The sequence below is a fragment of the Silene latifolia genome, chromosome 2 (genome assembly GCF_048544455.1).
Source record: "Silene latifolia isolate original U9 population chromosome 2, ASM4854445v1, whole genome shotgun sequence".
Lineage (NCBI taxonomy): Eukaryota > Viridiplantae > Streptophyta > Magnoliopsida > Caryophyllales > Caryophyllaceae > Silene > Silene latifolia.
In genome coordinates this window covers 195,019,394-195,038,458 of record NC_133527.1, presented here as the reverse complement: position 1 = coordinate 195,038,458, position 19,065 = coordinate 195,019,394, and the positions used below count along the sequence as shown (strand labels likewise).

The 19,065-nt window shown below is 28.7% G+C and overlaps 2 protein-coding genes across 2 annotated transcripts in view; both read right to left on the bottom strand.

Annotated features, from left to right (window-relative positions):
• LOC141644183 (uncharacterized) overlaps positions 1–19,065 on the bottom strand; it is a 114,489-nt gene that overhangs the window by 41,334 nt on the left and 54,090 nt on the right. The window lies entirely within an intron of this gene.
• LOC141632420 (uncharacterized) lies at positions 8,767–12,125 on the bottom strand. The gene is made up of 6 exons (XM_074444968.1): positions 12,047–12,125; positions 10,376–10,450; positions 10,100–10,168; positions 9,360–9,440; positions 9,175–9,234; positions 8,767–9,063 (listed from the first exon to the last, which is right to left on the bottom strand). The coding sequence occupies exons 2-6, from the start codon at positions 10,433–10,435 to the stop codon at positions 9,004–9,006; spliced, it is 330 nt and encodes a 109-aa protein (XP_074301069.1). The 5' UTR covers positions 10,436–10,450; positions 12,047–12,125; the 3' UTR covers positions 8,767–9,003.

Genomic DNA, 19,065 nt, shown 5'->3' with positions numbered 1-19,065 from the left:
TTTTTAATTTCAAGATAAATTAAACAACAATTTAAAATCAAATAAAATTCATACTAAATTTAAAATTTCTACTTTATTATTAGAATATTCTAAGAAACAGATAAATAACACATAATTCTAATTTTATGTCGTTTATAAAATAATAAAGAATTTGTAAAGATTAAGAGCAAATAATAAAATACTTAATATTAAACATTGACCTTTTAATTTTTCAAACTAGAATAGGTTTAACGACAAATAAAAATTTACATCACTCTAATTTTAAACTGTTTATATGTGCAATTCCCTCTTAAATCTTATTGCAATAAACTTGCTCAATTTCATTAATTGGATACATATATAAATCTATAAAATATTAATGTGTAATGTTAAGTATGTTATTATTTGCTCTTATTATTTACAAACTATTTATTATTTTATAAATGGTGTAAAATTATAATTATGTGATATTTATTTGTTACTTCAAATATTCTAACAATAAACGTAAAATTTTTAAATTTAGTATGAATTTATTTTTAATGGTTGTTTAATTTATCTAAAAATTAAAAAAGTCAAAGTTAATGTTTGTTATGCTATTTGCATTTAATTGTTCAAATTTTTTTCTTTTTAAATAAGAAATAATGACGTGGCTTTCTATAATTGGTGACGTGGAATTTTGGTTATGCAAGGTGACATTTAGTAATACGAGGTGGCATTGTCTACGTGGCTTTTAAGGTTTACCCTTTTAATAATATTTATAGATGATGACATTATTTTGTAATTTAAAAAAAAAGTTATAAGAAACATTGGTAAAAAGTAAGTCCCAAAGTAGAAATTAAAGAAAAAGAGTGATAATATATAAATGGACAAAAAAAAAAGAGAAGTGGGGTGATAATTAAAAAATATTCGTAACTATTGATTATGAGAAAACAAAAATATATACAAGCAAAAAAAGTAAATATTTTTCGAAGAAATATTGAGAGTGCTAGAAGAAAATATTTGATGGAAAACAAAAAATGATTTAAAGGCTTGAAAGCATTCAAAATGGAACAATGGATTGGAAAATGATCATTGGATTTCAATAAAAAAAAAACCATGCAAAATACTTACCTTGATCCCCATTAAAAGATCCGATTTATATCCTTGGAGCATATAACTTCAACACTTCCATTAAGACATTTGATTTATAATCTGTTTGTAGACTAATATATTTGATTTATAACCTGATTTACAAAATACAAGTTGAAAAGTACACGGAAAACTAATAAAGTGCACGAAAGGGTATAAGACAATTTAGTACAATTTACAAAATTTGTCAATTAATATTCCAAGGGTTGGAATATATAATGTAACATGTCACCAATAATTAGAGATTTATAGTACAATTTGATATTGCGCATACATCATATTAATAATAAAAAAAGGAAAACTCAATGAAACTGAAAAATATATTCAAGTCAAAAGATAATTGCAAAGAAGTTTCATAACCATTATTTCCAGATTTCATGCAATGTTTTTGATATGTGACTATGTCATCCTCCTGTAATTTTAATACAAATACAAAAATAATAATTAAATAAGATTCTAACTATTAATTAATTCAAAACATAATAAGAATAAAAAAGTTAAATAATTCAATTGGTTATATATGCATACTTTACCACCAACTTTTTGGATAAAAATGAAAAATAGGATTTTTGTAATATTTATATAAGATTCAAACTATTAATTAATTCAAAATATAATAAGAATAAAAAAATAAATAATTCAATTGGTTATATATGCATATTTTACCTACCAACGTTTTGGATAAAAATAAAATATAGGATTGCTATAATATTTATATAAGAAAAGTTTTGTAATTAATTTCAATAATTTATTTGAAAGAAGAAGAATGTTGTGTGAATTAAGGGGGGAGATAAAAAAAATGGTGAAATAAATACAAAGTATAATAATTGTGAGGAAAAACCAAAAGACCATCTATTAAATAAAACAAAAAAAGTTAAATGAATAGGTAGATTAATACCATTTATGAGAGGAAAATAAAGAGTTTGTATTAATTTGTTTTTTGTGTTTGCCACTATTATTTTTTTTATTTTTTTTGTATTTTATAAGCATGTAACACATGGTATTTAGAGATTACTTTTAGTTAGATAATTACTTACTTTTAGTTAGATAATTAAGTAATTAATATAATTGAATTATTAGTAACCAATAGAAAAATTACATGTGGATTAAAACTAAATGCATTAAGTAGGCTTTTAACTATATTGTATAGATAAAATGCAAAGAATAACATAAAATGTGGCACTTAAAATTGCTTAACATAACACACATCAAATAATAAACTACTCATCTTGCCTTTTTATTATATTGTATAGATACTAATAGTTAAGTCATTTATCATACTAAATTTTGAAAAAATAATTAATTTGGAATAAATTTTAAAGGATAATTAAACAATAAAAGTGGAATGGAGAAGGTCTCATTTAAATTATCATTTACGTGATATAATTTCATGAACTAAATACGTGGTATTACTACCCTTTTAAAATTCTATTATTAGTGTTTAAATTACTTATGTATTTACAGAATTTGTTTGTAAATTGTTTAAATTAATAAATATTTTCTTTTCCACATATTTTATATTTTCCAAAACATTATCCTTTACGTGAAATAATTTCATGAACTAAATACACGGTATTAGTACCCTTTTAGAATTTTATTATTAGTGTTTAATTTCATTTAAGTATTTACAGAATTTGTTTATAAATTACTTAAATTAAATAAATATTTTTTTTCCATATATTTTATATTTTCCTAAGAAAATATTTTATATGATATTTAATACTTATTTGTTGATTAATTAGTTCTATAAAACATCTTCTATATACAACAAAGTTATAATAACAACAATAGTGAATTAGTGCCTTTCAAAAGAAAAAAAAAAGTAGTGAATTAGTGACAAATCTGACAATACAATTTTTTTTTTGTTTTCAACTTCATTTATTCTTCTTCGTTCTTAATTTCTTATGTATTCAGTTTTATGAAATTTCTTGAAATTATTAACTTATAGTTAATGTGTATTTTCTTATTGTAGTTTTTTTGAGTTAATTAAGTTTAAAGCTAATGGAATATGGATGGATTTTTAAAGAAAATAAGTGAATTAAATTAATGCAATATAATAATAAATTGATAATCCATGTCATATTAGTTTGCCAAGTCGCATTGTTATTGTGTACGTGGCTTTTTTTCATCTCATGTGGCATTGTCTACGTGACATTTTTATGCTAGCCTTTTAATAGTATTTATAGATATAATTTATAAATAAAAAACAAGGTCAAATATATGCCATCTTTTACTTTCGTAAGATAACTCCCTAAACAATTCTCATGCAATGTGGATTTTGTAAAAAAAAACAAAAAAAAAAAAACTTTTACATTTCATTTCTCCTTACTCTATATTTATGTCTATATTAAATTTGCTAATAATGAAAAAGAATGCTCAAAAGTCATAAAACTTTGCTACATATTTATGTATATATATTAAATTTGACAATAATAAAAAAAAAAAACCAAAAGTCATAAAACGCATCCTCATTTGGCTATAAATGTTTGATGGAAGACAACATTTGTGAGCCAAAATAAGCCAATATCTTTTTGCCCCGTCGCCAAAAGAATTTTAAATATGTGTCAATAATCTTTCTTATCATTTTATCAACATCAAGGTAAGTGTATTAAGCTTTTAAATTAATAATTTATTTATTTATTTTAAAGTTCCATTGGTTATGAAGTACTCTTCACATTTTTAACCTTCTCATATATGTTGTTTTGTTCCATTTAGGGGCTATCAAGATTTGTGGAGTTGTGCTATTCAAAGGTAAATACAGTTACATCTTTATGATTTAATGCCCTCTTTTTTTCATTATTTACGGAAAAACATAAAATAATAACGATAAGGTTAATATTGCATAAATCAAATTCCCTCATTTTGCTTGTTATTAATCACTCAGTGGTTTTTCTTTTTGTTTTTGTAGGGATATTTCATTGGAGAAAGAAGACTGTATGAACAAGAAAATACTAGAATTGTATAAATAAATACTCCCTCCATTCCACTCAATACTATATTATAAACTAACTACAAGATTGACAACACAAATTGAATATGAATGACTAATTGTTTTTAGGTTCATAAATTTTTTTTAGGATTTCAGAAAACTTTCAAAGGTATTTATTTAGGTATGTGTTACTTTTTTATTCATCATTTTTCCTTTGAATAACAGCTCTCATAGAATGAAATTGGAGTTGCGAGGATCTCAATCTTATTAACATGTTAGATAAAAAATCCTATTGACATGAATAATGGTTAAATGTAAATTATCATCTAATAATTATGGGTACATGTCATATCATCTATCTAATGTATATATACAAAATATATAATGAGATTGCAATGAAATTTGTAGTATGCTACTATATATTTAACTCATTTTATCATTTATGCAAAAAAATTAAAATTTAGGATTTTTGAGTAATTGATATAGATGATATACTAAGACTAGCATTTATTAAATTTCATAACTATGTTACTATAAAAAAAATACTCCCTCCTATTCACTATTTTCTTCCCTATTTCCTTAAACGGATTATTCAGATTTTCTTCCCCTTTCTTATTTTGGAAACTTTTACTCTTATTTTATTTATTTATCTCTCCTATTACCAAACCCCACCCAACTTTTACTCTTATTTTATTCATCCCTCTCTCCTATATCACCAAACCCCACTTAACTCACAATTCCTTATTTAATTCCTAATTATTCATTCCTCTCTCCAATCCACAAACCCCACCATCTTCCTTTATTCATTCTTTAATCATCCCCTAAAATCTTGTGCCCACATCAAAGGGGAAGAAAACTCCGAATAGGAGGGAGTATAATTTATGAGAATTAAAATATTGAGAAGATAAAAAAACCATATAATCATATATGTTTTAAGCTCCTTACATTGTGAGATTTATCATTCTCAAAAAAAGAAAAAAAAAAAAAGAGAAAATAATTCAACATTATGCATTAATTTGCCCTTTCATCTTCACTTACTAACTTTATTTATCCTAAATGACAAAGAGACCTTCAAACTTTCACTTAGAAATTTTAGTACAAAATATATACAATCTAATTAAAAGGCAACCTTAACCATTTAATTTTTTTTACATGAGTGCCATGAATTACTCAATTAATTGATGATTTGAAGGTATTTTTTGTTTTTTTAAAACCACATGTTATTAGTATATTAATCAAAACAACAACTAAAGTACAATATGTAGTTTAATTGTCAAAGAAATAAGGCGTTAACTAACTAAATTTTATGTATTTCAAGACTATATTTTTTAAATTGATCAACTAATTGCTCGGACAAATATAAACAATACGATAAAAACAACAAAACTAAAACAGATAAACCCGTGAATTTCACGGGTAGTATCAATCAATCTTGCTTTTTTATATTATTTATAGATATGGTAACATTGAGAATCTTGGCACCATTCATAGTTGTAAGGAATCTTTGATATTATTCATAATCTATAAGATAAAATATAGTCATGTGAGATCTTGTTTGATTTATCGTAAAGAATGTTATAAGAATATCAAATTTTTATAATTTTTAATAATGTGTAACTAAAGATATTCACGTTGCAAAATACGTCTCGACAAGTGTGGAAAAGTCAATGTTACCATTGGTGTGGTATGGAGGAAGTAATGTTCTCAGAAGAAATGTGTATATGCTCAAAAACTACAAGGTCTGAGGTACTACCTCAGATGCGTAATCCTTTTTCTCCCATTCACCCCACCCACGACCCCCAACCCCAAGATAACCATTTTGTATTCCCCTTAATACTCCTACCATCATTCTTCCCTGAAATTAAATACCACTACTAACTTCCAGACCCATCTCCTACCACTACCACCTACCACCAACGACCCCTACAGTTTCCGACTACCGTGGCCGACCCTTCATCGTACCTATTTGCCACCGTCACGCACATATCCTGCTTCATCACCGACAACCTCACCTCTAAACCTCTCCCCCAACCAAAAAAAACTCCCTCGCCACCATAAACACCAGGATCTAACGTTTAGGATAAGGGGTGGAGGAGGGTGTCGTCGGTTAAGGGAAGGGGATCTTAGGTGTGAGGCCGCCAGTTTTTATAGTCGACCTAGGGATAAAACGAGGGTATGGTCACGACAGGGAGGCCGACACCGGCGACGAGGCGCCAGGGGCGTCGCCGTAGATGGTGTTAGTAGTGATGGTCATGGGTGTTGGTGGTTTATGTGGTGGTGATTGGTTGGTTGGTGAAGTCATTCAGTTTCGTTTTATTTACCAACCAAACAAGTCCATAAATTAAAGGGAATTTGATTCATTTCCCCTCCTTCCCCTTTCTTGATTCCATTCCCTTACCCATTCCCGAGCCAAACGCACCCTAATTTTATATTTAGTGTTACTTGTATTAGTGTCTAAACTTGGTTTTGTTTCAAAATGTTGGGAGTGTAAGATTATTCCTGGTGTGGATGAACCCAGTCTATGTGGGCTTGGATGACCCTTGAGGCTTTTTCGAGTCACATCGGGCTTTTTAGTTTAAGTTTTCGTTTCGGGTTGTGCTAAATCGGGTTGAAGGATTTTAGCCATTTGATTTAACTTTAATTTTAACTAGAAGTAATCATGGGTCGGGTTAAGTTAGGGTCAGACAAACAAAAAAAAGGGCCTAACATGTGGGATGCTTCAAGTTTGGCCAAATTGGCTCACAATACTCAAATTACCAAATTATCAAATTATCAAAGATTGTATCAAGCTCACTTGGACATTGCGATAAGCTTTTTTGGGCCTAACCAGAGGCCCAAACATGTAAAAATTCAGGCTATGTGGATTAGGGGTGGGCATAATTTGGACTGGAACTTGAATTAATTTTTTTTTCCCGGTGTCCGGTCCACCATTTTCTAAGATTCCGGTTTCTGGTATGGCACGGTCCGGAATCGGAATGCCCGAAATTATTGTAATTTGCAATTTTTTATTTTAAATTTATATTTTTAATCCGGCCTAATCCAGTCCAATGGGCCAAAAGTTTTAGACCAGAATTTGAAAAACTAGGCATGTAATGACAATTTTTTGTAATCCGGTTCGATCTCGGTCCATGATTTTTGCCGACTCCGGTCTAATTTTTGGACCGATGCCCAACCCATTGTTGACGGCTGACGAGCCTAGGCCATTTGATGGAATTTTGATCTTAACTAAAGGTGATCACGGGCCGAACGGGTTTGGACTAGACCGAAGCATAGAAAAAATAGATGTATCACGTGGGTTGGGCCAAGGTAAATGCTTGAATGGACTATTGGGCTTTTTCTGCCACATTGAGCTTTGTAGTCTAGACTCTAGACTCTCAAAACACAAATTACAATGCTTTGTATCAATCATTCAATCAAATTGAGATTAATCTTTAATATATCATGTAATTCTGATTGGTATTATTGTGTTTATGTGGTTGTTGCATCAAAGATCGACATTATAATTATAATCAATAAATTGATTTGATTTCTGAACTGGAAACTATCGATTGTTGGGTAGAAGATTATGAATTTGTGCACAAAGTAGCTTTTATAGTTATCAAATCTTAAACATATTACGTTGCCAGTTCAATGTCACTAATAAAATGTAAAATTCGAAGAGTGAGACAAACTTGTAATCGAGTTTAGTCTCACTCTTCAAATATTGTAATATAATTGTTTAAGTTTCTATTAGTAATATTTCACAAAATCCAATAGTAGAACACTCCGAAGAGTGAGACTAAACTCGAAAGAATACTTTTTTAGGAGTTGCATAAATTTCTAAAACTTTCAAATGATATAATGCAAGGATCTCAATTCTCATCACTTCCATGGCAAGCGAAGTCGGTTGCATTGTAGTCCTTATTCATGCATAAAGAAAATACTAATGTATAAATTTGTTTATAATATACAATAATATAAATTTTATGACTCCTCAAATCTCAAAATTGAGTATAATACATCCTTCATATTATACGTACTCCGTATAAAATAAGACAACCCAAATTTCTTGGGCCCACACTGTCTCTGCGTCTTCATCCTTGCTTTTTAGCCGAGCGCTTGCATCCTCGAATTCTCGCTGAACTATATTCATGGTTGGACAACCGGCTTTGCTCTTCCTCGGTTTTTCAAGGAGTCTATTCCTCATGGTTGAGGATGCTCTAAGAGCTTCAACATTGTATAGTTACATCTTTTTTCAACGTTGTAAAAAAAAAATCTATATACCATAGTTATCTTCACTTTGTTTTAATTATCGTCAAACTCGTATTCATATATAATTTGTGGTCTCAGAATGACATCACAATATCGAATATATGACATTGCCTCCGGATGATCGGAAAAATAAGGTCGATGATTGAGAATGAATAAAGTCTTCCGGAATAGAGTAAAAACAAATTGGTAGGACCAAAACTTACTAACAATCACATTCTTCCGGGCATAAATCAGAATTTACATTAATCTAATACATTCAAACAAATGCAAGATCCAAAAATATACGCCCAATCTCGATAAATCTTTCATTCATCTATTTCCATTCCATTTTAATGACAATCGAAGCATTGTGCAAGCATTTCTCACTAATCATGATGACAACAAATAACAAAAACCCGGGTCTTCAAATTTAACAATTCATATTTATAACTTCAAATTTAAATTAATTAAATTTATAGACATGTACTGTATAACATTCGGGCTTGAAACATTGTATATTTAGTATTAATAATTATAATTATGAAGTTTTAAACTAAGAAAGCTAACAAGAGCTTAACTAAAATTAAACTGGCAGAATTTAACTGAACTGATTAACCTAATAGAGTTAAATTAAACTGAAATATGAAAACACACCACAATTTAAATATAACATGGAGTAGCTAGTTTCCACAAGCATGTGAAATTCCGTCGAGGCCTCGAGAACTTGAATAGAGCCCTTACTCCTTGACAACATATTGCACGACGTAGTCGACACCCTCATATGTACGAATATTCCCCTGTTTTACAATAAGAGTCGTCAGTATATAACACAACTACAACTACAGAGATAAGAATGCAACTAAATATGTTGGCTTAGTTCCTCAAAGCTCATTAGAAAGCAACTCTACCTTTCTTTCGTCGTCAAACTCGTTGTTCAATTGATCCCTCTGTTTGTTCAATTGATCCACCTGTCAGAATGAAAAATTATCATTATATTTCTAATGATACCATTCTGGAGAGTGTTTACTTGAATGAGAAATTAAAAAGTGAAATCAAGAAACAAGTAGATGTTATTAACTTATGATGCACTCACCAGTCGTGAAATGTCTCTAGTGAATTCCGAGTACCGAAGCTGTTCTTCAAGTGTCATATTCTCTAGACGCCTAGAGCGATCCTGCTTTAGAGGGTGCCGAGTTAAAATGAGAGTCTAATATGACTACAGAAACAGAAGTTTTTTCCAAAATAAGCGATTTTCACTAATTATTTAACGAAATGGGTCGAGTTGCAAATTAATTACCCAAAATAGGTCCACGTCATAACCGAAGCTAGCTTTGTATTTGAGTCGCTATCTCGGTTGGCGACCATGCCCAAAGTGTAACCAAACCTGATTATTGTTGTTATTATCTCTCAGAGTTAAATCGCCAGGGCGGCTGGCGACTGAAAAGGCCAGTATTTGAGCTAATTTTTGACAAAATTTCATACTCTCACGGTCAAATCGCCATGGGGGCGACTTGAACCCTTCTCATTAGCTTCGTCTACAACGAGCCTACGTGGACCTATTTCCGACAATAAATTTGAGACTCGACCCAGTTCGTTAAATAATTAGTGAAAATCGCCCATTTTTTAAACGGATTCACAGAAACACCTGACAATTAGTTTTGCAATAAAACTAGAATAAGATAAAAGGACATTGTGTGACTTCTCAAGCTAAGATCGATGGTCTTAAGCAAGATGAACCAAAGATACAAACTACATTATTGCTATAGACAACAATTAGGTTCGCCATTTGCTTTACCTGTATCATTTTACAAAGTAAAAATACAAGAGGTGCACCTGTTTCTCAACTATATCATACTTTTCGTCTAAAATCTGGTTCCTCCGCAACAAATATTTCTTTGCTGTCTGCAGACCAAAATGCACCAAAGTGAAACGAAAAAATGTTAAATCATTTATACATAATTACATAAATCACATTGGTGATTTGGTGTCATTGTCAAAGTATTTACAAACATCATCTCGGGTTGGAAAAATTAGCCAAAGGGTAATAATTAACGATTTAGCATCAGAGAATATACAACAGTTATGTTCGAAAGCAATGAATGGGCCTACCTCAAGAGCTTCAGTGATTCGCTGGGAACATTTTATCAAACTGTCTATGATTCCTTCCATGTTAAGCTTGATTCCCTGAAATTTAGCATACAAAACCGCTTGAGCATTGTTGAAACTCGGAAAACAAAAAAAAACTAAGTATTCATAGATTACCCGGTTACCCCAGCGTCGCAAAAGGCTCCAGCCTAGGGCAAGATAATGGGGTATGCAAAAACCGGAAGATGCAACTTTCCACCACATATACCCATATCCCAAAACATCCCGTGTTGGAGCCGGAAGTATAATTTAATTCAACGTTTAACAAACGAAGGAGGCCGAGGGGGTATTAGAAGGATGACCAAAAGAGGGTAAAACTACTTTGATGAGTAGAAGCAAGGTCAATTGCTTGGTCATGACCTTACTTGGTCATGGCTAGTGACTTAATTAAGCTATTTAATTGGTGACTAAAGTTGCTAATTTGTGACCAAAGGTCAATTTGTGACCTTTGGAGGTCAATTTGTGACCTTTGCTTCATTTGGTGACCTCTTCCATGACCCAATAGGTGTCATTTTCTAGTTTGTTGGACACAAAAAAAGGACAATGAATATATTTATAAAATTAGAAAAAGTAAGAGAGAAGTATATAATATGATAGTGGGAATGTTGTAAAGTGGATAATGATTGAGTTGATGACCTAGGTCGCGACCTTCTGCTTGGGAGGGTGAAAATGGGTAAGGTTAATAAGGTGGAATTAAGAGTAAGATTGATTCGTGACCTAATTAGCGTGACCTTTGCTTGGGGATGGTCTAACAATGTACTCCGTATATAGTTTACACATATTCCTATGTAAGCAGTATTACACATGACATGAATATTGTAAAAGGATCCTACCGATAATCTGCTTTATACAATATTAGTGTAAAAACACCTTAAAGAGATCAAGAGATCCATTGAGACAGAGTAAATCACTAGTTGGAGTTTCAGTTATCATCTCCGAAACAAAGACAACGTCTCTACCAACTATTAAGGGAAACAAGTAAACATCACAAAAAATGAAATTAAAGGATTAATATGTACACAAAATCTTATCTGAGACGGATTGCTATTTGGTCACTCCTTACACAAGGCTTAGCAAAGCCGGATATCCGAACAGAAACTGGTTTGGATACCCGGTTTTAGAAATCACATAAACTACAACCTCCAAATAGTCAGTCATTATACACAACAAAAGTCTCAAACATCCAAATAGAATCAATAATTTAAAATTCAATTCAAAAGTTAACGAATTAAAAAATTCAAATCACATCACTCATTCAACTTTAAATTACAATATAATTGACAATTCCAAATTCTAAACAAAATACAAAGGGGTGAAAATACAAAACCTTAATAGATGAAAGGTAAACAAATATAATCAAATAATTGAGACAGAGCGGTTTTACGATTAAAGACAAGAGGCAAAGTGGTAAGTGTATATCATAGGAATTCACATTAGTAATTTATCAGTAGCAAAATTCACATACATAACTAACAAAAAAAAAATAGTGAAGAAGAAAACATGATATCAATTGAGTAGAAATTTTGATAAGCAAAACAAACTACAAGTCTACAACTCCTAAAATCAGTAATTCAATAGTAATTTATATGAGTATGTATTTTTATGAAAGGGGAAGATGAAAAGATGTAAATTTACCTGAGACGTTTTTACCTGAGAGAAATTAAAAGAGAGGATTTTTTTTTTGTGCAAACAAATTAAAAGAGATGATGAAGGCACGGTTTGTAGACGATCTAGGGTTTATTTATAATAATACGGAGTATTACTTTTTCTAACCAATTTCGACTATCCTACAACCAGTTGTATAATAATATTGTACAACCAACTCAAAGTTCGTTGAGTTTTTACACAAAGCTGTTGAGCTATTTTACGAAGTTATTGAGTTTAACAATTATTCTGTTAAGCTCAATAATAATTTGTACTATAGCTCGATAATTTTATTAATAAAGTTTGACAACTTTGTAATAAAGCTCAAATACATTGAATAAGTTGTATATACAACCAGTTATATAATACATTAACTGAGATAAGAAACCAAAAAGAGAAACAAATAAAATAACAAAAAGTCATTGTTTGGTTTGGGTGTTTGTATATTTTTTATTATGTATTTATTTCTTTTCATATTTGGTATTTTTAATTTTGTCTTTTTATTTATTTTCTCAATTTGTGGGGATTAGGACGCTGTTTGGTAAATGACATATTGACCAATTTTTAGCATATTCAAGGGTTTTAGGCCATGTTTGGTAATCAGCAGATTAATATTAGCAGAAGCAGATTGGTCAAACAGATTATAAATGACAGATTGGATTAACAGGTTTGACTAGTATATTTCAATTAGCAGATTTTGGTTAATAGATTGTTGTATCTATGTGTAGATTGTGGACGGATTCATATTTCACAATCTACTAATGTGTATATGTTGGGTAGAGCAACATATTGGAAAACAGTAGATTGAGCTCCAATCTACTCTTTCAATATGTCATTTACCAAACACTCAAAATAGTAGATTGGTTAGTCAAACATGCTAAAAGTCTTGAATATGCTGAAAATTTTCCAGCTCGTCGTTTACCAAACACCCCCTTAGCATGTTTGACCAATCAATATGCTAATTTGAGTGTTTGGTAAAAAACATATTGATACAGCATATGTGAGGTCAATATGCTGTTTTACAATATGCTGCTTACCCCCAACATATTGGTTAGCATATTGTAAAATAGAAAATTTGTCTACATTTTACAAAGAAAACTAACAATCTACTAATCATAATCTGCCAATTACCAAACATTCAAACTAATTCTGCTAATTATAATATGCTAGTCAAACCTTCTGATAAAATCTGTCATTTATAATCTGCTTATACTGAAATTAATCCGTCGTTTACCAAACACGGCCTAGATCTTGTTTTTCTTTTTAGGTTCTTATAAAGTTACACTCGTACTCCATCAAAGTTATACTCGTCAAATAATTAGATTTTTTTTATCTACAATTTTTTTGTGGGTGTAGGTTGGTGGTGGAAGACAGTGGTTGTCGGTGGCCAGACTAAATTTACACTCATAAAGGATCAAAGTTATACTAACAAAGGATTAAAGTTACGCTTGTAAAGCATAAAAGGCATAAAAGTTACAATCAATCAATACTATATATTAATTCCAGAAACCAAGAGATTTCAATGTAATTAAAGAAAGTTATAGAAATTAATTATACTATATAGTTTTAAATCACTAGCACCGTCTGATGGACCCAATTAAGGGATCTCAATGCAAATATTATATAGTTTGGGTTAAAATTAAATTATATAGAAGCTTGATAATTTTCCTAAACATTTGTAAGAGACTAAAACATGGTCAATTTCCTTAAAATAAAATAATTAATTAAAATGGTCAATTTCCTTAAAATAAAATAATTAATTAAGATGGTCAATTTTGAGGAGACTAAAAGAAAGAAGATGCTTGGTAATTTTCCTAAATATTTATGGAAGACTAGAAGATGGTCAATTTCCTTAAAATAAAATAATTAATTAGTATAAACATGCACACTTATGGTATTAATTATTATCATCATAAAATTATATATTAAATTTAAAATCTATGCAATTTTATTAAACTTTATAGGTTATTAGATGTATAGAGATGTTAATTATTTAACATACAAAAATATAATATAAGTAGGTTATAAATAATTCAAGTTAGATTCCATAATATATAATATTGCATAATTCTTTCGATTTGATTTAATGCATATATGTAATATATTTATATAAATATAAAATCTCCTTAAAATTGCATTCCTAAGTAGTAAAAGTAATTTCGTAGTAAAAAAAAGAATTGTAGTAACATTGGATATAGTTATATGATAGTAATCACTCATTTGAATAGTAAAAGTAACAATATTATCAGCGAGATTAGTGAAAGTGGTAGAAATAACAACGGGAGTAGTGAAATAATCAATATTAATGCGTCAATAGTGAAAGTAACAATAATTACGGCGGGAGTAGTAAAATTATCAATATTAATGCGGCAGTAGTGACAGTAATAATAATTACGGCGGGAGTAGTGAAAGTAACAATGATTACGAGCAAATAGTGAAATGTTATTACTATTGTTTCATTAATAAGAGTAAAATATTAATAGCGGGAGTAGTGAATTTGTCTCAAAATTTATTTCGTCGTAATTTTAGAATATGTCATAGAAAAATATATTAATGATAAATTTATGGGTTATTCAACTTTAAGTAATTTTATTTAATGAAAAAAAAAATTAATGGTAAGTAGAGGTAGCCCGGGCGAAGCCGGGCACCAATACTAGTACTATATATTAAATCCAGAAACCAAGGGACTTCAATGTAATTAAAGAAAGTTATACAAATTAATTATACTATATAGTTTTAAATCACTAGCACCGTGTGATGGACCCGATTAAGGGATCTCAATGCAAATATTATATAGTTTGGGTTAAAATTAAATTATATAAAAGCTCGGTAATTTTCCTAAACATTTGTAAGGGACTAAAACATGGTCAATTTCCTTAAAATAAAATAATTAATTAAGATGGTCAATTTCCTTAAAATAAAATAATTAACTAAGATGGTCAATTTCAAGGAAACTAAAAGAAAGAACATGCTTTGTAATTTTCTTAAATATTTATAGAAGACTAGAAGATGGTCAATTTCCCTAAAATAAAATAATAATTAATTAGTATAAACATGCATATTATGGTATTAATTATTATCATCATACAATTATATATTAAATTTAAAATCTATGCAATTTTATTAAACTTTATAGTTAATTAGATGTATAGAGATGTTAATTATTTAACATACAAAAATATAATATAAGTAGGTTATAAATAATTCAAGTTAGATTCCATAATATATAATATTGCATAATTCTTTCGATTTGATTTAATGCATATATGTAATATATTTATATAAATATATAATCCTCTTAAAATTGCATGCCTATTCGTCAGTAAAGAAAAGAATTGTAGTAACATTGGATATAGTTATATGATAGTAATCACTCATTTGAATAGTAAAAATAACAATATTATCAGCGAGATTAGTGAAAGTGGTAGAAACAACAACGGGAGTAGTGAAATAATCAATATTAATGCGACAATAGTGATAGTAACAATAATTACAGCGGGAGTAGTTAAATTATCAATATTAATGCGGCAGTAGTGACAGTAAAAATAATTATGGCGGGTGTAGTGAAAGTAACAATGATTACGGGAAAGTAGTGAAATGTTATTATTATTGTTTCATTAATAAGAGTAAAATATTAATAGCGGGAGTAGTGAATTTATCTCAAAATTTATTTCATCGTAATTTTAGGATATGTCATAGAAAAATATATTAATGATAAATTTATGGGTTATGCAACTTTAAATAATTTTATTTAATGAAAAAAAATTAATGGTAAGTAGAGGTAGCCCGGGCGAAGCCGGACACCAATACTAGTACTATATATTAATTCCAGAAACCAAGGGACTTCAATGTAATTAAAGAAATCTATACAAATTAATTATACTATATAGTTTTAAATCGATAGCACCGTGTCATGGACCTGGTAAAGGGACCTCAATGTAAATATTATATAGTTTTGGTTAAAAGTATAATATAAAGATGCCTTGATGAAGAATATTTATGGAAATTACATTAAATTAAAGTAATTAAATTTAGAAAACACAAGAATATAGTGATTTTCCTTAAAATTAACATGCCACACTTATGGAATTAATTAGTATCATCATAGAATTATACATTAAATTAATTGTAGTAGTAGTATCAACGAGATTAATAAAATTAACGGTATTAATGCGGGAGTAGTGACAATTATAATAATGATAGTGGGAGTAGTGAAAGTAACTACGAATATAGTGAAAGTAACAGTGGTAACAATAAGAAAAAGTATGAATAATTAAATAATCAATCGACTCAAGGAAATATTTTATTTATTTAAATATAGGCCGGATAAAATTAACGGGAATAATGAATTTAACAGGAAAAAAATAGAGGAATTAGTAAAAGAAACAATAGTAACCACGGGAGTAGTGAACGTAATGATATTAAGAAAAAAATGTCGTCAAAGTAACAATATTAAAAGCGGGGAAGTGAACGTGTCTCATAATTTGAAAATAAATTATACAGTTCATCACAATTACAAGATATGCCGTAGAAAAATATATTACAAATAGTAAACGTGTGAGTTAGACAACTCCAACATAGGTTATTTCATTGAAAATAAAATTTAACGGTAAATAATGGTAGCCCGGGCGAAGCCGGGCACCAAACCTATACTATATAGTTTTAAATCAATAGCACCGTGTGATGGACCCGATTAAGGGATCTCAATGCAAATATTATATAGTTTGGGTTAAAATTAAATTATATAGAAGTTTGGTAATTTTCCTAAACATGGTCAATTTTCTTAAAATAAAATAATTATTAAGATGGTCAATTTCCTTAAAATAAAATAATTAATTAAGATGGTCAATTTCAAAGAGACTAAAAGAAAGAAGATGCCGGGTAATTTTCCTAAATATTTATAGAAGACTAAAAGATGGTCAATTTCCTTAAAATAAAATAATAATTAATTATTATAAACATGCACACTTATGGTATTAATTATTATCATCATAAAATTATATATTAAATTTAAAATCTATGCAATTTTATTAAACTTTATAGTTTATTAGATGTATAGAGATGTTAATTATTTAACATACAAAAATATAATAAGTAGGTTATAAATAATTCAAGTTAGAATCCATAATATATAATATTGCATAATTCTTTCGATTTAATTTAATGCATATATATAATATATTTATATAAATATATAATCTTCTTAAAATTGCAAGCCTAAATAGTAAAAGTAATTTCGTCAGGAAAAAAAAGAATTATAGTAACATTATTGAATATAGTTATATGATAGTAATCACTCATTTGAATAGTAAAAGTAACAATATTATCAACGAGATTAGTGGGAGTGGTAGAAACAACCACGGGAGTAGTGAAATAATCAATATTAATGCGACAATAGTGAAAGTAACAATAATATTATCAATATTAATGTGGCAGTAGTGACAGTAACAATAATTACGGCGGGAGTAGTGAAAGTAACAATGATTACGGGCAAGTAGTGAAATGTTATTACTATTGTTTCATTAATAAGAGTAAAATATTAATAGCGGGAGTAGTAAATTTTTCTCAAATTTTATTTCATCGTAATTTTAGGATATGTTATAAAAAATATATTAATGATAAACTTATGGGTTATTCAAATTTAAGTAATTTTATTTAATGAAAAAAAAATTTAATGGTAAGTACAGGTAGCCCGAGCGAAGCCGGGCACCAATACTAGTTATAAAGTAATGAGTTTACACTTCTTATATAACTGGGTTGAACCAGAGATGTCTTAGTCTAGTGGTTAAGACGAAGGTATTGTGGACAATAGGTCCCAGGTTCGAATCCCCCCTCCCCTTTATTGTAATGCGACCTTGTGCGCGCTTCGATTGACCAAAAAAAAAAAAAAAAAAAAAAAAATATAACTGGGTTGAAACGTTGTGGATGCGCCACGTGTCACATACAACCTTAATGACAAGAATTAATTACAGCTAATCATTTAATACGAACATAATAAATGTTGTATAAATCTCAGCAAAATATTAATTATAGTTTAATAATTTTAATATAAAATTAAATTAAATAATTACAGTAATTTGATTCTAAATTTATTAACGAAATATTTTGATAAAAATTCTAAAATGTAAATAATTACGGTCATTGCGAAAAATGCTTTCAATTGAATATAATTTTCATTATATTTATTTAAATATTTTGATATGTAAAGATGATAAAGTGAGTGTCTCACAATCTTTTACATTTACGTAAAAAAATATTTTGAGAAAGTTATAAACTTAGACCATTAAATATATTAAGAAAAATATATTTGGAAGAGTCCGTGTATTAATTAAAAATAGAACTTAAAGAAAACTACCAAAAGATAAGATTTTATAATTTGGGAATGAAAAAAATTATATTGTGAGAAATTGAAGAGATAAGATATTTTGATAGGTTTAAATAGTGTGATAACGAGTATGTGTACCGGTATGTATGTACACAGTGATCACGAGTGAATTTGAATAATTAAAAAAAGAGTAATGATTATTAAGTAATATATTATTATAAACGACATGAAAAAGTAGAAAACACGTTAGATTTTTCTTTATTGTCTTCAACTAAATATTTATACGTCAAGTACAAAATATTGATTATGACTAACTAAATATTACTTTTAGTTAAATATTTTATATGTTATATTTTAAATACTTTGAAGTTAAACCTCGAAAAATAATATTTTAGAAGGTTCAACTTATTTTATTTACAGGTAAACTCTTAAAAATCATTATACATAGAAAATTTACAAAATTCTTATAGATATGTTTTTTTACATAGCTTATGCAAAGCACAATTAAAACATTTGAATAAGTTGATCGAGTTCGGACCTCATTTGTTTGATACATAAATATCACATGTTATACATATAAAACTAAAAATTACATAAAATCATATTCACATCATTTTGAACAAATATTAATTGTTTTGGAACATAACATATCTTGAAATAATATAATTTGAGAACTTAATATTGA